This window comes from Exserohilum turcica, assembly GCF_000359705.1.
Source record: "Exserohilum turcica Et28A unplaced genomic scaffold SETTUscaffold_7, whole genome shotgun sequence".
In the NCBI taxonomy this organism is placed as follows: Eukaryota; Fungi; Ascomycota; class Dothideomycetes; order Pleosporales; family Pleosporaceae; genus Exserohilum; species Exserohilum turcicum.
Genome location: NW_007360288.1, coordinates 1,231,044 through 1,252,159, shown reverse-complemented (window position 1 = coordinate 1,252,159; position 21,116 = coordinate 1,231,044). Strand labels below are relative to the sequence as shown.

General features: G+C 56.7%; 7 protein-coding genes across 7 annotated transcripts; 4 read left to right on the top strand and 3 right to left on the bottom strand.

The window, feature by feature from the left end:
- Positions 1-1,484: 1,484 nt before the first annotated feature.
- Positions 1,485-4,657, bottom strand: SETTUDRAFT_34839 (uncharacterized protein; the record flags this gene model as incomplete). Its single annotated transcript, XM_008031927.1, has 2 exons — positions 1,485-4,333; positions 4,555-4,657. The coding sequence occupies 2 exons, from the start codon at positions 4,655-4,657 to the stop codon at positions 1,485-1,487; spliced, it is 2,952 nt and encodes a 983-aa protein (XP_008030118.1).
- A 701-nt stretch (positions 4,658-5,358) lies between these two features.
- SETTUDRAFT_142054 (uncharacterized protein) lies at positions 5,359-7,895 on the bottom strand (the record flags this gene model as incomplete). The annotated part of the gene is made up of 3 exons (XM_008032220.1): positions 5,359-5,616; positions 5,674-7,802; positions 7,865-7,895. 3 exons carry the CDS (start codon positions 7,893-7,895, stop codon positions 5,539-5,541), a joined length of 2,238 nt encoding a protein of 745 aa, XP_008030411.1. The 3' UTR covers positions 5,359-5,538.
- A 298-nt stretch (positions 7,896-8,193) lies between these two features.
- Positions 8,194-8,663, top strand: SETTUDRAFT_23336 (uncharacterized protein; the record flags this gene model as incomplete). The annotated part of the gene is made up of 4 exons (XM_008031857.1): positions 8,194-8,236; positions 8,296-8,311; positions 8,362-8,541; positions 8,621-8,663. 4 exons carry the CDS (start codon positions 8,194-8,196, stop codon positions 8,661-8,663), a joined length of 282 nt encoding a protein of 93 aa, XP_008030048.1.
- Positions 8,664-8,917: 254 nt separating this feature from the next.
- Positions 8,918-9,648, bottom strand: SETTUDRAFT_97365 (uncharacterized protein; the record flags this gene model as incomplete). The annotated part of the gene is made up of 2 exons (XM_008032219.1): positions 8,918-9,325; positions 9,388-9,648. The coding sequence occupies 2 exons, from the start codon at positions 9,646-9,648 to the stop codon at positions 8,918-8,920; spliced, it is 669 nt and encodes a 222-aa protein (XP_008030410.1).
- A 732-nt stretch (positions 9,649-10,380) lies between these two features.
- On the top strand, positions 10,381-11,814 carry SETTUDRAFT_97907 (uncharacterized protein; the record flags this gene model as incomplete). The annotated part of the gene is made up of 1 exon (XM_008032218.1): positions 10,381-11,814. One exon carries the CDS (start codon positions 10,381-10,383, stop codon positions 11,812-11,814), a length of 1,434 nt encoding a protein of 477 aa, XP_008030409.1.
- Positions 11,815-14,458: 2,644 nt separating this feature from the next.
- SETTUDRAFT_173820 (uncharacterized protein) lies at positions 14,459-17,389 on the top strand (the record flags this gene model as incomplete). Its single annotated transcript, XM_008032217.1, has 3 exons — positions 14,459-16,660; positions 16,718-17,258; positions 17,303-17,389. The coding sequence occupies exons 1-3, from the start codon at positions 14,790-14,792 to the stop codon at positions 17,387-17,389; spliced, it is 2,499 nt and encodes an 832-aa protein (XP_008030408.1). The 5' UTR covers positions 14,459-14,789.
- A 1,801-nt stretch (positions 17,390-19,190) lies between these two features.
- Positions 19,191-20,957, top strand: SETTUDRAFT_122269 (uncharacterized protein). The gene is made up of 2 exons (XM_008032216.1): positions 19,191-19,289; positions 19,338-20,957. The coding sequence occupies exons 1-2, from the start codon at positions 19,228-19,230 to the stop codon at positions 20,626-20,628; spliced, it is 1,353 nt and encodes a 450-aa protein (XP_008030407.1). The 5' UTR covers positions 19,191-19,227; the 3' UTR covers positions 20,629-20,957.
- Positions 20,958-21,116: the final 159 nt, after the last annotated feature.

Sequence of the window (21,116 nt, the reverse complement as noted above, 5' to 3'; positions counted from 1 at the left end):
ACTACCCTTCCCTTCCCTGCTCTCTCCCCTTCCCTGCACCGCACCGCACCGCACTGCGCTGCGCTGCTCTGCTCCATCTCATCTTCTCTCACCCCACCCCCCTCCCCTCCCCTCCGTCCCCCCCCCCCATTCCCTCTGCCCGCCTTCGCTGCCCGCTCCGCCACACCGCCCGCTCTCCTCTCGCCCACCCGCCGAATGAATGGCGCGGAGGGCAGGTGGGGATAGCCTAGGCAATGCCAGTGCAGCCGCGGCGAGCTATTGCTACTACCACTACCACGCCCACGCCCACGCCCAAGCTAAGCACGACCAAAGAAGCCTCGCAGCAGGAAACAGAAGAACAACACCATCGTCATCGGCAAAGAGGCGCGGCACAGTCCGGCAGGCGCTTGCGCACACGTGTGGATTACTGTGCGCATGTTGCATTTGCATTTGCAAGCAGGCAGGCAGGCAGGCAGGCAGGCAGGAGCTGCGCCTCTCCGGTCATGCCACACTGGACTGTTAGTCGACACGTCCCGGGTTAGCCTACCCATGGCCATATACGCCGCGATTTATCAGCAATGCGACGCGCTGCCACTACCACTACCACTGCCGCCACGGCTTCCCGCAACGTCATCGCTGCTGGCCGTCTACCCCTACCCTGACCTCCCCCGTCCTCCCCTGCCTGCTCTACCCTACGCCCACGCCCACACCCACGCCCACACCCACCGCCGCCGGTTGCTGCTCTGCTGCCTCCCCCTAACCCCGCAGCCACCCGCCCCCTTCTTTGTGCCTGTGCCAGTGCCGTGCCTGTGCCGTGCCAGTGCCGTGCCAGTGCCTTGCCAGTGCCCATCATGTTTTCCGCCGTTTCCATGCACCGCGTCCCCCATCCATGGGCCTCGCGTGCGAATCCGTTCTAGATCCCTCCGCTTTTGGCACTAGCCCCGCCCCGTGTACGCGCGACCACGACCCTGAGCCATTGCCCGTGCGCACCCACTTCCCGACCCCTTCCACCGACGACATGGCATGCCATGACTTGACAATATACGCCTTGTATTCATTCTTCTTCTGCTACTGCTGCTGCTGCTGCTACTGCTGCTCACCCGCTACCTATGCTGCCAATCTAGCCATACAACGCCTGCACGCATATGCAACATACTCGTCCAACCTCCTCCTCACCGCCATACCCCTTCTCCTGCTCTCCTGCTCTCCTCGCCCTCTCGCCTACTCACGCCGTCCTGCCTCCGAATCAATACCGAGACAAAAAAAAGAGATACAAGTCCACCCCGACCCCCCCTGGCCCTCTGCCACTGATTATCATTATGTCATATCCGCTGTTTCATATCGCCAAAAACAAAAGAGAAAAAAACCCCCCCAAACTAAAACTGCCCGTCTGTGAACGAGTCGTGCCGCCTCCATGACCTTGGTCCTGGAATTCCATCCACGCCCGCGTGCCGCCTCCAACAAAGTCCATATCATATCCACTCCACCACAAACAAACTAGGCAATCAAGTGCCCGAGTTCCGCCGGTGCGCCTCAATCTCCTCGAGCTCGCTGCGCTTGAGTTGCTGGAAGCGCTGCCGCCATTTCTCCGAACGCCGCGTCCTCTCCTCAGGAGACATGGTGCGGCCCTCGTCCTTCTTGTTGCGCCGGAACTTGTTCGTCACCTGCTCCAGCTTCGCTTTGGCCGGCGAATGCTCTCCCGCCTTCTTGGGCGACCCCGGCGTGTTTGTGCGTGACGATGCCACAGTCTCGCGCTCCATGTCCGTCGTCTTGCTCGGCGATGACGCTGCCTTCTGCTTGCCCTTGTTGCTCGATGACTTGAAGCACCATGCATTGCTCTCCTCGTACTCCATCCGACTGCCCGCCTCGCTCGACTGATTCTCCGCCACCACACACGTACGGCCCTCGTCAACGTGCCTGTCGTTTATCATCTCGACCAGATCGTCCATGGCCCCGTCCAGTCCTGTTAGGCCGACGTCAGCACAAGACCTGCCAGACGGCCCATTGCATCCGCCAAGCTCGTGCGAGCTGCCCTCCTTCGGCCCCGTATAGAAGCGTTGCGTCGCCAATGGCGTGCCGTGACTGCCATTCTGCATCGGAGTGCCAAACGACTGTTGACATGCTCCACCCTTGGAGTGCGAAGCCCCACGGAACCCAATACCTTTGTCCTGATGCCCTTTGCTCGCCTCGTCCTCAATCCGTGGTATCACAATCTGTCGCTGACCAGACGCCATCCTGTGCGCAAATAGAACAGGCGAGTTGAAGTACTGTGCACCCGAACTAACACGCTGGCGCGACTCTGCTACTGCTTCACCGCCCATCTTGTACTGGTTTGGTATATCCTGCATGTTTGCTTGTGCCCCCTGCCCAAACTCACGGCGGCTATCATCCGTCACATTGCCCTTTGTTAACCGCATATTCTCCTGGCCTCCGCTCAAGCTGCTACGATTGACGCCCATGCCCATGCCAGAGTCGTGAGGCAGCGATCCCGCAACTAGTCCCCTGAGTGAAGGAGCCCTAGAGTTGGCACGGCGCTGATACTCGGCCTGACGCTTCTTGGATTCATCCGTGAGAAAATGCAAGAGACCCTGGATGTAGCCCTGCAGCACCTCAGGACTGTCAGGAATGCCAATGTGGTCGTAGCCGGCCTGGTAACCCTCCTGGTACGTAGATGGAACATGCGCGATAGCTTTATCAGAAAGGGACCAGTTCTGGTTCGTGCCAGTGCCTTGGTCAGAGTTTGTTCGTGGCGCTGCGTTGCTGCTCGAAGCAGACGTCGCCATGAGAGCGCTCACCATCGAACTCCGCTCCGTTTTTGCTGAGACGGTTTGGTTTGTAGTGCTTGGTCGTAGCGATGACGTTGAAGGCTGTTTGCCAAATGCCTCTGGCCATGACGTGAGCTTGGGCGCCACCTCATTCTTGCTCGAGCGACCCGAGTGGTCTTCGTTCCATGGGCTGGCAGGCCAGTGCTTCTCTGGTGTAGACGGAGCAGCCGCCGGCTCAATCGGCGCTTTGTTCTCTTGAAGCTGTGGCGCCATCCGGGTAGATGAGTGCTCATGTGTGTTTGTAGGGAAAAAGTCCATGGTATCAACGCTCGACAGGCTATGCTTCTGTGATGACACTCCGCGATCGTGCTTGCTTGCCTCAGACACTTCTTGCGCGCGCCAAGGGGACGACTTCTCAGGCGAAGGGGTAGGCGGTACAGCTCCTTGCATGCCAGTGGACTTGGTGGCGGGCTCATATGTGGGGCTCTTTGGGTTCAGAGCCGATGGCTTCTTGACGTCCTCGGGAGGCGGGGGCTTGATCTCAATGGCGCGAGAGCGGCGAGTGGCTGATCCTGGAGGCGAATGCGGCGTCTGTATGTTGGTAGAACTAGGAACAAACGGTGCTGGCTCTACCGTAGGGAAGCTAGGGAAACCACCATAAGGCTGCGGCTGGGCTTGATACATCCCCATGGGTGCATACTGATTGGCAGCAGCGAAGGGATACATTGCAGGCGCAAAAGGCTGCTGGTTCTGGGCTCCAAATGCAAGTCCTGGTGCTGCGGGTCCACCAATTGGATTGGGAAATGCGCTGGGCTGCGCTGTCGTGCCGCCTGCCTCCAGTGTCGCAATCTGCTTTCTGAGGGCATCCAGCTCAACAATCAGACAACGCTTCTTCTCAATCATGCCCGCTCGCCATGCCTCGCTCTGGTGGCTTGCTTGCAATACTTCAGTCTGTTCGACGGTGCGAAGCTCCTGCTTCTTCAGAGCCTGTTGCGTCTTGAGTGTGGCAATGTCCATGCCAGCAAACGGCGTGTGAGTACTCGAGCGGGGCGGACCAAAGGCGGCACCTGGTAGAGCACCATGCATAGTCGAGGCAGATGCGTCCGGAGCTCGCTTCGTGGTCGGATCCATAGCGGCAGGGCCACCAGGAGGCAGTGTAGGGTTGGTCGCGCTGACAGCTGGAAGTGCAAACATGCGATCGCCAACGAAAACCACGGGCTGGCCACCGACAATCTCAATCCTAGCAGTGTCGCTGGCGTTTGAGTGAGGCGGCATTGCCATGACGTTGCCTGGGGCGACCCGCAACGGTTGCTGTGGTCTGTAAGTCGTATCGCCGTATCGGGACGTACCAAGCGGTGGAAGGTCGCTGGGAACTATGCGGCCACCTGCAGTTACTCGCAAACCTGGTGGGCTGCCGTGCTCCTTGAGGAGTTTCTCGGCTTTTCCTCGCTTGAACGATGGTGTAGGCGACGGTCGTTTCTGAGGTCCGAGGGGAACGGGTGCTGTGGCGGCGGGAACTTTAAGGCTCTTGTTCGAAGATCTGCTGTTGAGGTTCGCAGCTGCAGATACCGATGGACGCAAGACGTGTTCTAATCAGAGGGGAAAGGGAGTTAGTGAATACTCCACATGTGTGACAATCGAAGAGGTGGGGACAGTGAACGCTGGCCCAATAAGATACGACGGGACGAAGTGATGATGCAGGAGTAGAGAGACCAAGGCGGCGTGGGTCTCCATCGTAGACCAAGTTTTCAAGTGGGGACGTATGAACAGTGAAGGGTGAAGGGTGAAGAAGGGTATGGTCATCACCGACCTCTGATGACATCCTCGTCCGGGAACTTCTCAATCGACACGGCTGATTCCGACACCGAATCGCGCAGAGCAAGGAGCTCGTCTACTTTGTATGCAAGCGACATTATCGTAGTTGGACACCCCAGTTAGGTACCCGAAGCAACGAGCCGCCGACCTGATTGAGCCGTCGAGGCTGTAGGGCCAATGAGATGTCGAGCGAGACAGGCGAAGAGGGCTGAGATGGTGTGATGCGAATATCCTTGCTGTATTAGCATTCCTCATGGCCGTGTCTCACAGTGCACTGTACATGTGCCAGTGTGGTAGAGGCAGCCTCGACGTACCTCAAAGCAGATCGATGAAGCGCAACGTGAACAACAAGCGAGCGACAAGCTATCCAAAAAGCCCGGGGGCGCGCAGCAATGTGAAAGAAGAACGAAGGCGGAACAAGAAGATGGAACCAAAATGAGTGTGTGTTTGTGTGTTGGTAGTGAAGGAAAACGGAAGAGAGAGAGCGTCGAAGAGCCTGTTGTTATAGCCTTTTGCCCTGCCGCGACTCCCCATAGACGGGACAGTCAGGGGTCTTGCGGATGAGGAAAGATGTGATGGGCGCCGATCTAGGAGGGCTCTACGAAGGAGATCTGGGGGTGTGGAGAAGTGGGGATGGTTTGAGCGCGGCTACCCTGTGGTAGGTGAGGAAAGAACGGTCGAGATGCAGACCGCATGTGAGCAAGAACGTTGAGGCGGTACATGGCCCAATCATGATACTGTGCGAGGATAGAGCCACGAGATATTACAATTCAGAAACACATACTATAAGTTCCACACTGCTCATCCGCCTATCGTGTCCACAAGCTAGATGTAATATCCTCATCAGTAACTCCCAAACGCCTTCGCTATGTTGTATGTGGAGCGCTCCATATGGCACACCGGCCTACAGAGACCACTATTTTCCCGCACACTCCCTCGATTACCCTTACTATACCACCCTGACACAAATAACAATAACCTACCTCCTGCGCGTAGGACGGGCACTTGAAGGAGGCGCTGCTTCAAACGCATCATCAGACTCGATCTCGTCATCGCTCTGTGGACAATGATTAGCATGCATGCACATCATCTTCCTTGACATGATGTTACTTACAGGCTCCTGTGCAACATGTTTTCCGCGCGACGCAGCCGGTCGCGTTGGCTGGCTGCGCGGTGTCGACGCCTGGGAAAAGTTCAACTTTGTCTGTGTCGCCGGCGCTTTCGCTCGCGTGGTAGTAGTTGTTGTCTTCTTGACTGGCGACTTTGCACGTGCGGGTGCTTTCGTGGTCCTCGCAGCTGGTTTCTTTGCAGGCGCCTTCTTTTGGGATGCTACGAATAGGTCTTCTGCGCTGTCTTCATCGTCGTCGTCATCAATCATTATAACGTCATTGTCGTCGTCCTCTTCCTCTTCTTCCTCTACTACCTTCTTCTTGCCTCGACTGCTCTTTGCTGCTGGCGCAGCCTTCTTCGGAGCTGCAGCTGTTTGCCGAGTTGTACCAGTCGCCTTGCCACGGCCACGTGCGGCAGCCTTCTTGGTAGGGATAGAAGCAAGATTCTCGTCCTCGTCCTTCTCTTGCTCGTCATCGGAGCGAATGAGAGCACCGGGTTGGTCAACCCAAGGGCCCTCGAAATCACTATCCCAGCCATCCGGCTTGGGCTTGACCTTGGACTTGCGTACCCTCTTGAGCTGTCCTGAGGCAAACAAGTCTTCAAGCTGCTCGCGGTACTCTGTCATCTCCTTGACGATTTCTTCTTCCTCGACTTCATTGGCTTCCATCAAATGCTTTAGTTGGTTTGTCAGACTCTCCTTGACAAAAGTCTCCATGGCGTGCTTGTCGTCTTTGTCGACAAACTGTGATACGGCGTCTCCGAATGAATTCTGCGGCAGGATCGTCAAGGTCTGCGCGGTGAGAAATTCCTTGACTAGTTTGTCCACCTTGATCGTGTCAATTGATAGTTCAGCCAACAGCTGTTCGTCTGGCTCGTCGGCGTTGTTCTTCAAAGCTCGGGTTGTTTGTTTTTTCTTCCGATGAAACTGGACTACATCATTGACATTCGCTACCTTGCCCATGAAGCGATTCGAGATGCGCTGTGGATTCTCGCAATGGAACTCGCCGGGGGCGGGAGCAGTATACTCGACGCGCAGTCGTACCAATGGCAGCGGGACTTCGAGATCATCTCCTTCGCCACGATCTGTCTGGAGCTCGAGCCAGTCCCGTTTCGCCTCGTCAATCAGGTCTTCAATGACGCGATTGAGATACTGAGTAATCTTTGCACGGTTATCGCTAATACGCCAGAGTTCCTTTTGTTTGATTTCCCGCTCTTCCGCCAAAACAATCTCTTTCATGATAAACGGCCGTACAGTCTTCAGCCGTATGTTCTCGGTTGTAAACTCCTTGCCGGTGACGCTAAGAATGCATACATGTTTCGGCACAGCCTCGCCTGGCATCAGAGACGTCGCGACCGACGAGCCAGGTTGCATAACATGAAAGCCCATCTCAGGGTTGTACCGTGGGTCGATCAAACACTCATGCTCATGACCCCACACAACAAGATCCATGAAGTCTGGAAGAAAGTTTTCAGGCAGGTAGCTCGTCGGCGTGTGGGCATGGTGATTCTGGTGGACGCTCATGAGATTGAACCACTCGTTCTTTTGCGTACCGGGCTGAAAGAACTTGACGTTGCCGTCCCGCCAGGTGTGGAATAACCGCTCGTCTCGGACATTGCTCAGTCCATACAGAGCAAGCTTGGTCCCGCCTTTCTGGAGCAGCACCGGCTTGATGGCTATCTTGTCTACTTCGGGCGTGCGCCCAAAGTAGTTGACGAACCCAGACGCCTGCAGCAGATCAAGCGGAGAATACGAACCCTCGCCCGACGGATCGTCGTGATTGCCATGGATAGCGAAAACCGGTATCGCAATGTTGATATCCTCGTCCTCGTAATTGACGTGGTCGAACATGCCGCCAAAATTCTCGCTCGCATCGCTCAGCATCTCCAGCTCACACGGCTTCTCGCCCAGACAGTTCATGCGCAGCGACCGCATGACCTGGAACATGGACTTGCGCGACGGCTTGTTCTCGTGGAAGAGATCGCCGGCGTGCAGCACCATGTCGACATCGTGCTCTTTGGCGAGGCACATGACCTCGTCGAAGGTCCTCCAGCTATCGTCTTTTCGCACCGCATCGCGCTCGTTGTATCCGACATGGCTATCCGTGGCCACGAGAATGCGAATTGTATCCGCGCCTGTAGACCATTCTTAGTACATGCACGTGGTCGTCCCCCACCCGTTGCTGTCACATACTTACCTCGCTGGGGACCGCGCGCTCGTGGTGGCATATCGGGCGAAGCGATGTACTTGGCTGGACAGCCTGAATTTCCTTGTTGCTCTCGCTACTGAGGAACAACTCAACAGGCCTCAATGGAGTGCTGCACAATTGGTATGCGGCAAAAGTCTCCACGAGAATGAGTAGTGCCTGCCGCCAGCAAATGCCTACACTGCGCGACGCGCTGCGGCGGCGGCCAAGGCGTTAGCTCGAGTTTGTCCCCCCGCGCTCTCACGTGCTCCTGTTGAGCCTCCTCCATCGGAAGCAATCGAAAAGGTTCGCCGACCACAACCTTCACGCTCAACGTCGCCATGTTGCCCACACGCGCGCTCTGCGCCCGGTCAATCTGGAAAGGTATTTTTCCGATTCGCCAAGTCAGATGTAAAGACAGCATGAGGCTAATTTCCCGCTAGGACCCAACATCGTCCCGTAAGCCGCTGTGGTGAAGCCCTCTACGAACCTGTCTAATTGCCTGGAAGCCTCCCCATCGTGCAGAAGAAGGCGGGTGAGCGGGTGCCGCCGATTAAGACACAAGCCCGCTCGGCGACGATACTGCCAAACTTTGTCGGCCTCAAATTCCAGATACACAATGGCAAGAGCTACCTGGACATCACCATTACCGAGGACATGGTAGGACACAAACTGGGAGAATTTGCGCCGTACGTTCCCCAGAGCAATAGCCCCGGCCTATACAGCGACATACACACAAGGCACTCTTGGCTGACAATGCGACTCTAGAACACGGAAGCAGTTCACGTACAAGCAGACCAAGAACAAATAAAGAAACAAAAGTCGCATGTGTATGTTTATGGGAGTTTGGGTATCATTTTGGTTGGTCTAGAAGCCATTCTGTACTGCGCTATTGTACAATTGCGATGAGCCCTCTGCTGGGCGAAAAGATTCCGGTGAAAAAGCCCCTGCGCCTGCGATGCCAATTCAACGCCTGTAATGCCATTGTCATAGCAAATAACCCAAGATATCCTCATGAAGCAAGCGTCAAGCCGAGTGGGGCCTGGCGACATGGTGAAACGGCGTCTAGCGGTAGAACTCGCCACGTTTAATATTAACGCCATACTCGCCGACGGCCATGCCCAGGTCCTCCATGGTGAGCACAGTGCGTCCCTGGCTGCCACCCTGGCCGCCACCACCATAACCCGGTCGCTGGATGCCAAGATTGTAGTCCTTGGTCTTGCTTCCGCTGTCCTTTCCGCCTTGCGCACCGCCTGGGGCAGCAGCTCCAGGAGGCCCTCCGGCACCGCCCATAGGGTTGTTACTTGTAGTGTTTGACGAGCGGATGCGGGAGAACTGGTAGGCATCAGCGGCAATGTCGGCAATGAACTTCTGCGTCGCAAGCGCCAGGAGGCGCGCAAGATGCTGTGATGTTTGCGGTGGCGGTGGCAGGCCGGCGCGCGTCAGATAGTAGTTTGTCACCGCATCGGGGATCTGGCGGCCCAGTCAGTAACACTGCCCTATCACTCGAAGGGGGGGTGGCTGGGTGAGCATACGATGGGCGCGTACTCGTCCATCTTGCCCAGGAACTCGCGCAACGTCGCATCCTTCTTAGCCGGTATCCGCGCCTCAAAGTTGGCGGCCGATTCTGCGACGCCATTCACCGCCGGGGCGTCTGCGTCGTTTGCGCCGTCGAGATTCATGGCGTCGGCCTCGAGTTGTGTCGCGTCCTGCTTGATCTCGTCATCGACGGTGCGGTCCAGCTCATCGTTCACCTCCATGTTGGTGTCAGGCGGCTGGGAGTTGCTTTCGGACATGGCTGCAGGTTCAATCTTGCGTGTTGCGACCGGGTGGATGGTATGACGTGTGGGGTTGAGTCGGGGGGCGGAGGCGAGGGCGGAGGTGAGAGAACGGCAAGCCAAGCAATCAGGTGCGCCAGGCGCGACACAGCCAATCGGAGCCGTTGCAGCTTCACCCTCCGCAACGACGCGTCTTGGGGGAGGGAGCCTCCCCTCCCTCATTGCACGTTGAAAGGGCGGCCTATGGTGCTCGAGCATGGCTCATGGCTTTTCTATCCCAGATTCGGCATCCAATGGAACCGCTCCAACTTTGGCCAGGCTCTATGGACAAGGCCCTGAACCACCACAGCTAGCAGCACATGACTAGGCAGTCAGTTCGCCAGAAGGACCAGCCTTGCGCCAGCCAAATGCCTTGCCTCGTGCACAACAAACCGGTAACAGCCCTCTGTAGTCCATCGTACCTGGCCGTCGCCTTTCTGTTGTATGGGGGAACCCTTTTGGAGCAGCGCCCAGTGCATTCCACCACTACACACCAAGTAGCCGTCTGAGACGACGGCCAACGACGACGAGATATATTGTTACCCTGTCTTACATCACGCAATACAGTCTTTGCACATTGATTACGGAGCGCCCGTTCCAAGAAATATAAAGCATCTAAAATAGTGCCGTGGAAGCAGGACAGGACGGCTGCACTGACTGGACCTCCTCTTCCAACGTGTTCTCGGGACTGCGTCCTCGCCACTCATTGCCATGGCCGTCCTAACGGATCTACCTATTGAACTCTTGGAGCAAATATACCACGCCCTTGGGAGCATCGACGACGTCCACCACTTGGCGCGGGCTTGCAAGAAGACCCACCATGTCATTTCTCGGCGGCGCATCTATCTCGATATCATGCGGTCCATTATCCACTTCTCGCCGCAGCACCGATACGACTACCAGCTGTGCAAGATGCTGGATTTCCACCAGAGGATTGTCACGCACGTCACGCAACACAGAACCTGGCTACCGGTCTCCCAGCCTTCAGCGGTGCACGTGAATGTGTGGGAAGCTACACTGGCGCAGGCTGTGGGCGCAAACCGTCGACTACACGGCTGGTCAGACAGAACAATATGCGAGATTCTGGCACGGTATCAGGGTCTGCGTGTGCTTGAGGACATGTGGTTGGCGCGGCAGCTGGAGGCAGGGGATTACCTGTGTGTGGAAGATACGTTGAATGCGCAGACGCTCGCCAACAAATACCATACGCTCGTTGCACGCAGTGAGCCGGGGCAGGACACACGGCTACCAAGGCGATGTCCGGATACTCCGCATACCCAGCACTACAATCGGTTGAACGCAGAGCAGAGAGGGCGGTTCCACGCAGCTGTCGTGTGTGTGTGGCTCTACACGGAAATCCGCTGGGCCATGATCTGGTTTGCTCAGCCGACGGGATTCAACGTGCTGCTCCGCATTCTGGAGTACTGCAAGGCGGAGATTGCACTGCATCAAAAGACTCCCGTACTTGATAGGCTGGATCAGGGTGCCGTTTTCAGCTTCATGTACCACCATTTGCTCCCACTGCATATCAGCTTCTTGGCCGACCAAGAGTCGTCGAAGCTGCCATTGACATTCGACTCGGACTTTGATAATGGCAATGGCCATTGTCACCGGATGTTCCAGGTCTGCCTCATGGCAGGGCAGGTCTACTTGCAGCCGCCAGACTTGATCGACCTCGCGGTACGCTCCAAGCTCAGCCGCAAGCCGCCTTACCCGCGAATGACGATGCCCGCGTCGAGCGAGAGATGGCGCACCCCGTTACCCAGCCAGGTTCCACCCAACATCCGACTCTGGGACAACGGCCAGAAGCGGCTGCTGCTCCAAGTTTCGCTTTCGCAGCTCCGAGCCATGGATCAAGCTTCTTTCCACCAGAGCAGGTACTGCATGAGTGAGCTGCGGGTTTACCAGCAGCTTCCTGATTACTTTCTCCTGACCATGACCGACTACGCAAAGTATTTTTTTATCGATCAAGCGCTGGTGGAGTTTGAAAGGTATGAATCGGACAGGGAAGGCTTGGAAGACATCAGGGTGGCATTCCGCATGCAGTGGACTGGAACCCAGTGGACTATCTGGTGGTGGGCCAATAGTGAGGAGAAGGCGAGGATGAAGCTGGAGAGGTGGCGGTGGCCCGAGGGCATGGAGTGATGGGTTGGAGCCACGGCGGCAAATTGCTGCTGCCATGCACTTGGGGTGTTGGCGGACTCTGGCTTCCATGGCTGAGTATAGTCGACGCCAAGCGCACAGGTGAAGGATGACGATTGGATGAGATGTGTGTACTGTGTTATTTCGCGTACGCCGCTCTGATACAGCAGTCGTATGAATTCATACTTTAATCAACATGAAGCAATTAGCCAAAAACGCCGGTGCTCTCATTTGGCCAGAGTACTTCATAAGCAAAGAGCATGTGGTGTTGTATCCGATGATCAGCTGCACTAAGAGACGCGTACCTGAATCTTCAGGGACAATCTATAAAGCAACAACCCTGGTTAATTAGCAACCACACGTCCCGGGTTTTTTTTGACGCCACTTTAATGTTACAAGCGGCGCTGAGATTAGGCACTATCGAGCCAAGGCACGCATGCGCACACGTCGGGTGGTATGGATGCCATGCGGTTCTGTGCCTGTGGGTGTGAGCGTGTGTGTGCGTGTGTGCTTACAGCATGCCTATTTTAGATGTATGTATGCGCGTCCCCGGGGCACCAGGAGCGGCGGGACGGGGCGAGGCAGTTCCGGGAAAAGGGACAATTGTGATTGCATTTCGTGTGGATACGCGGCACTTGGTTATTGCGGAGACAGCGTGGATGGGCAGACGGTATTCGGTGACTGTTTTTGCTTTTTTTTTTCCACCGCTGTTGGGGCAAGGAGGGTTCGGGCTATTTTTGGATAGACACAACCTACGCAAGTACGTGGAGGAGTGCCTGGCACAGTCGAGCAGCATGGCTGGCGGGGAGCTAAAATGGGGGAGCGGCAGGACCGGATGGGATTGCGTGGGCGCAAGGAAAGGATTCAACGGCACGGGTCTGTGGTGGTAGTGCTGATGACAGGCAGGTGAGGTGAGCCTTTGCAGCTTACCAGAGGCGCTAGTACGAACGCGTGTGTTGGCTTCGGCGGGTGTTTTTAGTTGTGTGTGTGAGAGAGAGGGAGAGAGACATGGTGGGGCGGAGGGGGTGACGGTTGGGACCTAGTAGGCGTCGAGGTCGGCAGCGCCATGCAGAATAGGCAGGCAGACAGGCGGGCAGCGCAAAAGTGTGCTCGGGCACGAGGGACGACGACACGGCGGCGTGTATATTCCAGACAGACAATACGGCCTTGGGCGGTGGTGGTTCTCTCGGCAGGACTCGGGAGGTCCATGGCGCGATTCCGTTTTTCCGCATGGCACAAGGATCGATAGATGGCGCCCGCTCGCGGTGCCGGCACGGTGGTGGCCGCCAGAGAGGAGCAGCCAGGAACGAGTCGGAGAGGCTCTCACCGAGCGGCGTGGCACGAGGCGGATGGGTGGTTGTGGCCGCATGTGTGTGTGTATGGATGCAGCGCAGGCTGTGGATGGCCTTGATATGATGGCGAGGGTGAGGCAGCAGGTGAGGGGCTGAGTGGCTCGCGAGGCGTCATTGGCGTGTCGCAGGCGCGTCAACCTCCCGTGGGAGAAATTGCTTGCTTGCACGCACTGGGACAGCACCAGCACCAGCACCAGCACCAGCACATGCAGCGAGGGCCCGGCCCAGGCATGCAGCGCATGTGTGCCTGTGCTGTATGTGTGCGCACATGTAGCAGCAGCAGCAGCATTATCCATGTCGCTGGCAGGCCGAGTAGCGTGCGTGGGCTGTCGGGCGCTCTTTTTAGAGCACCACCTTGACCAAGAAAAATTCGCGCTTCACAGTGACGCCCGCACGCCCGCACGCCCGCCCGCCCTCGTCGCACCTGCGCAAGCTCCGCCCGCACACACGACTGGCAATTTTGTCCACCGGCGCCCCGTCTGCCTTGACTGAGAATCCTCAGACGCCGCCTCAGCCCGCGCCCGCGCCCTCGCCCTCGCCCTCGCCGTCGTTGCGCCCTCGCTCCCTCACGCTCGTCAGCCTCGCCCGCCCGTGCCTGTGCCTGTGCCTGTGCCATCGACCCTCGTGTGCCTGGAGCCCGTGGACCTCGTCTGCCTGTGAATATTTTTTGCTGGAATTGGCGCGCCCCGCAGGTGGCGTGTGGCAGAGATAAATGCCGAGCGAGCAGCGGATTTGGGCAGCGATATTCCGGGCGTGTGCGTGCGGCGGGCGTCGTGGGCGGGGGGGGGGGTGCCTGGAAGCGCACGGCAGGGCGGGAGTAATGATGACTGCGCGGGCGGCTGCTGGGCGCAAGGCCAGGGACCAGGCGGAGGAAGGGACGGGCAGCAGAAAAGAAAAAAACAGTGCGCGCGGGGCTGGCAAATGGGCGGCGGGCGCGGACAAGGCAGGCAGCAAGCACGCAGGCGTGCGGCGGAGGGTGCTAGTAACGTGCGCAAAACTAACCTCTGCAACGAGTCTGGACAGACGGGTCTGGCTGACTGTGGTGGTGGTGGTGGTGATGGTGATGGTGATGGTGGGGGGGCCGAGTTGGAGGGGGGCAGGCAGAAGGCGGAGGAGGAGGAGGAGGCGAAGAAGAAAAGAAGAAGTAGAAGAAGAAGTAGTAGTAGTAGCAGGAGTAGGAGTAGGAGTAGTGGCGGCAGAGGAGGGGCGTGGGATGCGGAGGCGAGGAGAGGGTGAGTCGGGCGGAGCGAGGTAGAAGAAGAGAGGGCGGGCGCGGCGCTAACGCCAATTGTTGCAGTCCGTCCATACACGCGTGCTCGGAAGCATTCACTGTCTCCACACAGCCTGTGTGATCGCCTCGGTTACGAGCCAACGCCCACAGCGACATATAACCCTCTGCCCCCCGACGGCAGCACTACTGCCTCTCCACCTTTCTTCCGTTGCCCGCCCCCGTCCTGGTAGCAGCGAAAAAGAGTTGCGTGCGGGGAGGTCAAGACACACCTCTCCGGACATACCAGCACCTACACCTGCTGCTTCGTTTGCTGCAGCGCTCCCACCGGGGATCCTAAGCGCTCACTCTCGTCTTGCTCGTCGGACCTGAGTCGAGACCCAGATACCGCAGTCGCAATGGCTTCAACGTTTTCATATGCGCAAGCCGCAAAGGGCATTTCCACACCGACCAGTGCAAGCAAGCCGACTTCCGGCACCGCTACTCCAGCCAAGGACGCAAACACGGCCGCTGGCCCCGGCGCCAATGCTTCGCCAGCCAACTGGGCCGAGGATGTCGAGACGGAATCGCGTCCTGACCAGCCCGCCGTAGCCCGCGAGGCACGCACAGAGCAACCCGCTTCCAGCCCAGCCAAACCCTCACAGCCAGCAGATGCCTCCAACGTGTCTTCGCCCGATCTCGGAGCCTCGTCCTCGTCGACGGTGACCAAGGACGACGACGTATCGTCAGTGCCAAACACTGCCTCCGAGTCAACCACTTGGGACAACAAGTCTCAGGCCTCTACTTCCGTCGACAAGTCGGTCGAGCCGGTTGAAAAGACGTCCGAGAAGGTCAAAAAGGGCAAGAACGCAGTCGCAAAGGCCCTTCATGAGGCGCCCGTGCCGACCGTCAACCCATGGAAGCTGCGGGCTGACGAGATGAAGTCAAAGGTGCACAAGGCTGCTCCTTCAGCTACCTCCAACGGAGTCTCGCAAGCGCCCAACGGAGTCTCTGCGAAAAAGGGAGACTCCGCGCCCCAAGAAAAGCCCGTCAACGGTGAGAGCAGAGGCAAGCACCGTGGCGAAGGCGCCCCAGGCCGAAGAGATGCAAAGGGTGACGTCGATGTCAGAAATGGTGCCAAGGGCAGGTTTTCCGACAAGGATACAAAATCATCATCGGGCGTGCTTCCCCCGCCGCCGAACCGTGATCAGGAGGCATGGCCAACCCCTGATACCGCCGTCGATGAGGATCGCAAAAAGGCCCAGGAAAAGGGTGAAAAGGTCGAGAAGGAGCGCAAGGATGGTGCTCCTACCAGCAAGCAGGAGTGGGTGAAAATCCCATACACACCGTCTGTCGTGTTCAACACGCCTTTGCCTCATGCTGCAAATGCAAGGAGAGGCGGCAGACCTGGAGGACGTGGCGGAGCGCAGACTGGTGGCAGGTCTGCTGGCTTCAGCAACAGCGCCGAGCAGCCTGACAAGGACGGGTCGGCACCAAATGGTGAACACGCGAGGGCCGCTGCACAAGATGCTTCTGGCAAGACAAAGCGCTCAGGCGGTGCCGCGTCTCCCACGCTGAAGAACCAGGCTGCCACGACCAACGGAGATGGCGCTGCAAAGACGAATGGCCACGGACCCTCCGAGTCTGAAGCCAACACCAAGGGCTCGTCAGCACCATCGCAGGCACCGCATCAAAATGGCGCCTACCCCCGTCAATTCCCCAACAAGCCCCACAAGGGCCGCCGCGGCGACTTTCACGGCGCTGGAGAGCGAAGGAGAGACGGTGCGTCGTCACCCACCAAGGATAACACCTGGGCTCCTGCTGGAACGCAGGCAGATGCTTCCGCAGATGGTGAGCGCCGTGCACCGCACCAGGACGGCCCACACGGTCACTCGAAGCGTTTCAGTTCGTTTTCCAGTGGCCGTGAACGCGGCCGTGGAGGTGGCCGTGGTGCTCGTGGCAACTATGCAAGTGGCCACCACTTCGTCAATAGCACTTCTTCGACAAACTTCCCCCTAGGCCCGCGATCGCCGACGACTTTTGTTCCTGAGAGCAACAGCTTCTTCCCGGCTTCCCAGGGCAAATACGGTCGCAACAGCCATCGGTCTCAGTCTCTGACCACCGACCCCTACCGGTACCAGTCGTACCAGAATGGATTCCCAGCTACTCCTCTGCAGACATCCCACGACATGTATCCCTACGGCATGGTCCAGCCGATGAGTGCTACTGCGCCATTCAGCCCATACGGATTCGACCAGTCGTACCTTTTCACCATACTCACTACCCAAGTGTAAGCCTTCTGCCCTCACGCCAACCAACCAATCGCCACGTGCTAACACAGTATCAGTGAGTACTACTTTTCCGTCGACAACTTACTCAAGGACATGTATCTGCGTCGCCACATGGACTCGCAGGGATTCGTTTCGCTCGAGTTCATCGCTGGTTTCAACCGGATCAAGCACCTGTCACCCGATCTCGATATGATTAGGCTCGTCTGCCAGCAGTCCAAGGCCATTGAGTATCGTACGGGCGAGAACGGCCAGGAACGGCTACGCCGCAAGGACGGCTGGGAACAGTGGGTGCTTGATATGGCAGAGCGCGACCCCTCGGCACAAAACGACGGCCCCAAGGAGCTCAACCAGCCTCAGATTACCCATCCGGCAGGCTTCGATCCTGCAAATCTCCCTCAGTGGCCGGCAATGTCGCCTGGCTTCCCCATGAGCCCCTATGGAACCGATGGAGCGTATGCTCAGATGAATGGATTTCATCCCGTGGCTCTAGACGGTGGGCTGGCGCCGACAGAGAGCGTAGTGAATGGTACACCTGCTGAAGAGGCGAATGGTATGGCCATTCCCAACGGTCACGCAGTCGAGACCTCAACAAAGGCTGTGAGTGGAGAACCTGATTCATTTTCTGACTTGCAACTCGGCAGCTTGACAATCATTGTTCGCAAGCAAGGCCGATCGCAAAAAACGTCGTCTTCTTCTTCTTCTTCTTCTTTTCCACGAACATTTTCTAATGGATCCATCGATAGTAACCGTGGTATGTCGGATGAACTGGAGAGGTCGACCTCATGTCAATTGAAAACCAACGGCACTAGCTCTCCCAACGGGTAAGTCGGTGCTCAAGCTTTCCCGCAGCACGTGTGTCGGCATGCGCCCGCAGCCTTTAGCGTCACTCAGCACGCCAACTGCTGCCAACCATCGAGGGACCCCATACAAGACTGTGCCTGGCATCCGAGCTAATACCCAGAGTAGTGGCTTAGCAGAGCCCCCTCAACGGTCGACTTCCCCTCCTGTTCGCCTTTACTGGGTCAAGGACCAGGACCGTCCAGTCCATTCCATTCCTTCTGATTCTTCGCATGAGTCGTATCATCATCTACGGTCAAAAGCTCTCCAACAGCGCTCGAACGCCGCCTATGGCGTAACCCCTTACGACATGAACGTTCTTTATCAGTTTTGGTCGCATTTCTTGATTCGGAATTTCAATCAATCCATGTACGATGAATTCCGTCATTTCGCTTTCGAAGATGCCGCCCACCGATGCGCGGACACTGGCATTTCAAGTCTAATTAAATTTTACGGCAAGTCTTTACTGTCGCCACAGGGAGCAATCCGGTGGCGGGTCGCTTCTGACTTCGTTGAATTGATCAAGACCGAGGACGGGTGTCGTGCTTTTGGCCAGTTGCAATCGGCCGTTCGCAGTGGTGGCATCAACCCTGAGAGTTGGAAGCGCATCAGCGACTTGCTTGATGCGGAGACCTTGGCTCTATTCACATCATGATTGACTGGTTGTGTCTTATGGCTACCATGTGGCCATGCGGTACTGGCAAGGGTCAATGTCTCTCTCTCTCCACGCTCTTTCTACAAGCTGCGGTCTTGTTGCTTCCATTTTCCTTGCGAGTCCCCGGGTTGTCTATACATCAACAAAAGTTTATGTTCTGGCGTTTTGATTCGGTCGGCGGTCCGTCACACATTTCCGATAGACCTTTTGCACACAATTTTTTGGCTTTCCTTAATGTTCACACGATTATATTCCAACACGATACGAAATACCCTTGAAAGGATCTGATTGCCCTCTTCTCCTGGATCTTCGGGCTTTGTGCAGGTTTCTATAGTATTTGCAAGCTGGCGTACCATGTTGCTGTTTTTCTTGCATTCCATCCGCCCCGCATACGAACCCCAAAAGGCAGGTGTCTCCCCTCCGACATAGCGGCATTCAATCTTCGTTTCTTCACGTGCGGATGTGGGGTACTGGCCTTGATCACTCCCTACAGCAGATTATATTAAAAAAAAAAGACAGTCAGCAAGGCCCGTGCGAGTGGGCTTCTGCGTTGTAAAAGTACGAGAATGGAAGAACTTGTTTGGGTTTATGTCTTACATGCAGATATAACCAGAGAAAACCGCGAATGCAAAAACATGAGAATTTAGGACTCGATAGAGCCGAAATATTCACTCTTAGTACCTGTTGTTTTTCGCCCGTGACTAGGATACTCGGAGTTCCATTGCGGAAGCTGAACTAGCCCCATGACTCACTGAGGCTCATCGGATGTGAGATGAGAAGCACTATCACTATAGCTACTGCTAGTACACAAAACTACGCCGTTGGATGACGCACCACGGCGACTAACACTGTCTACAGAACGCTACTGGAACTACTGGGCTACGCGTACTGGGAAAATGCAGGTCGGTAAGTGACTTGGCATGTGATCGGCGTCATTGGTCGGCGCCCCCAGACCACCAGCCCCGACCGCGGTGGCGACATTGCCCTGCGCCTCATTAACGTCGTCTTCCCCACACTCCAGGTCCTAGACTCTTTCCACACACACTCTCTCTCCTCTCCTGGCAACACAAACTTATGATGGCACCGGCCGCGGTGCACCTTCATAGACTGGTGGTCAAGAACGCGAAAGCGTTCAAGTGAGTTTGTCCCCCCTTTGCTAGGCAGCAACATGCTAACAGGTACAGGGCCGCCTGGAAACATGCTGCGAAGCTTGTACAGAAACAACTCCCGGAATCTGCACGACCTGCGGATGCAGTTCTCCAGCCTATTCTCGCCCGAAATGCGCCAAAGCATCCTCTCCATCGCATCGCCTATCTGAAACAGAGCAAGGGCCGATGGTATACCACCCACAGTCAGATCAGCGCTGCCGTTCGACGCTTCACTACTTCTGCTGCTCGCAACTCGGGCGTGAAGTATGACAAGGCCTCGTTTCCCAAGTCTCGCATCGGAAGCATCGTCAACTCACAGGCTGGTCGCGCGCCCTTTGCGTCGACTCTTCGCCCCAACCTCACTGGTGGCACACTTGGGCGAACTGCAGGAGGTTATGGGTGGGGCTCTGGCCGGACCGGAGGCGCGCGGTACTTCTCGCATGGCCCTGCTGCACCTGCTCAGGTCATCAACAATGTCTCTCAAGCTGTGCGAGCCTTCCTTCTCGGTGGGCAAAAGGCCCAGTTCGACGGCGTCAACCCACACAACGGCGAGAAGCGCTTCAAGGCCGTCTCAGCACTCCAGGATCAAGTCAACCGCACCCTGAACAAGGTCCCCACGGCCAGTGCTGGTTCTTCGATTAGTTTCAACATTAACCCCACCGTCACCGCTCTTACTCCCCTCAAGGCTGTGAAGGGCTTTGCTTCTTTCGCGCAGGAGAAGGAGACCTTGAACAGCGAGGGTCTGTTGAAAAACCTCTCGGTTGACTTTTCACGCGCAGTTTTGGAGCTGGCTGCAGTTTTGAAAGACTTGCAACGGCTAGCAGCGTTGGGAGACTTGCCTATTTCGTACGAGGACTCGACATTGAAGGTCCATTTCCCTGGTTGTGATGCGCAAACAGTGGAGTCGATATGCAATGACTTTGGGATCACGCGCGGTGTAGTACACGAAGATGAGAATTTCGACTCGTCTGTCGGTACGGACATTGCGCTAATGTTCCCCTTTGCACCAAGCAAGACACCTTCGGAATGTTCGTTCTACGCAAAGCCCGTCACCGACCGCCAGTATGTGCAGCCAGACATCGATTGGACCAACATGCTCTCGCCCTCGGCTACCGAGTCGGAAGGCTTTGCGACACCATCAGAACACAGCTATGACCAACTGGATGACTTTATCACTGAGCCGAACCCGTGGCTGTCAGTCTCATCACCTTCAGGGTACGAAAGTCTGCACACGAGTGAGGCAGACGAGATGGACATGGAAACACCCATGAATTTTCAGGCGACTCAAGGCCTGCACATATTCACAGGTCCGTGTGAGGTGAGATAGACGTGCCGAGAAAGGCGCTGGTGAACAATGATACCTCTTGGCTTAGACTGATGGCACAGCGTTGAACGCTCTTTTCTTTCCTTTGTATAGTCCACAGAAACACATACAATAAATTGAAGTATTCGGAGTTTTCTCTTGAAAGCTTGCTGGAAGTTAGCCTACCACAGTGGCCCTCGGCATGGTGTCTCTGTTAGGACTGGCCCGCCAGGCATTAACCGAAAGCAGCATGGTGCGTCAAGGGCGTCAATGGATCCAATACGTATAGAGAAACAGCGTTGGTTATTCCCGGCCAAGGGCGTGCGAAGTGCATCTCCACTTCGGTGCTTTCCCCACCGCAGGAACCGCCTTTTTATGACTCTCGGCTTCCCTTTTTTGTTCCCTTGCCATGACGGCTCTACTTTTCTCATCATGGTTCTCGTGGTGTCTTAGACGTTGACACAGCACACTCTGATCGAATTTGCTCACTTATCGCCATTGGGCTTGACGTC

Coding starts and splice junctions, on each gene's coding strand:
- SETTUDRAFT_122269 (XM_008032216.1), top strand. CDS start 19,228: ATGATGGCACCGGCCGCGGTGCACCTTCATAGACTGGTGGTCAAGAAC. Junction 19,290..19,337: donor AAGAACGCGAAAGCGTTCAA/GTGAGTTTGTCC, acceptor TAACAGGTACAG/GGCCGCCTGGAAACATGCTG.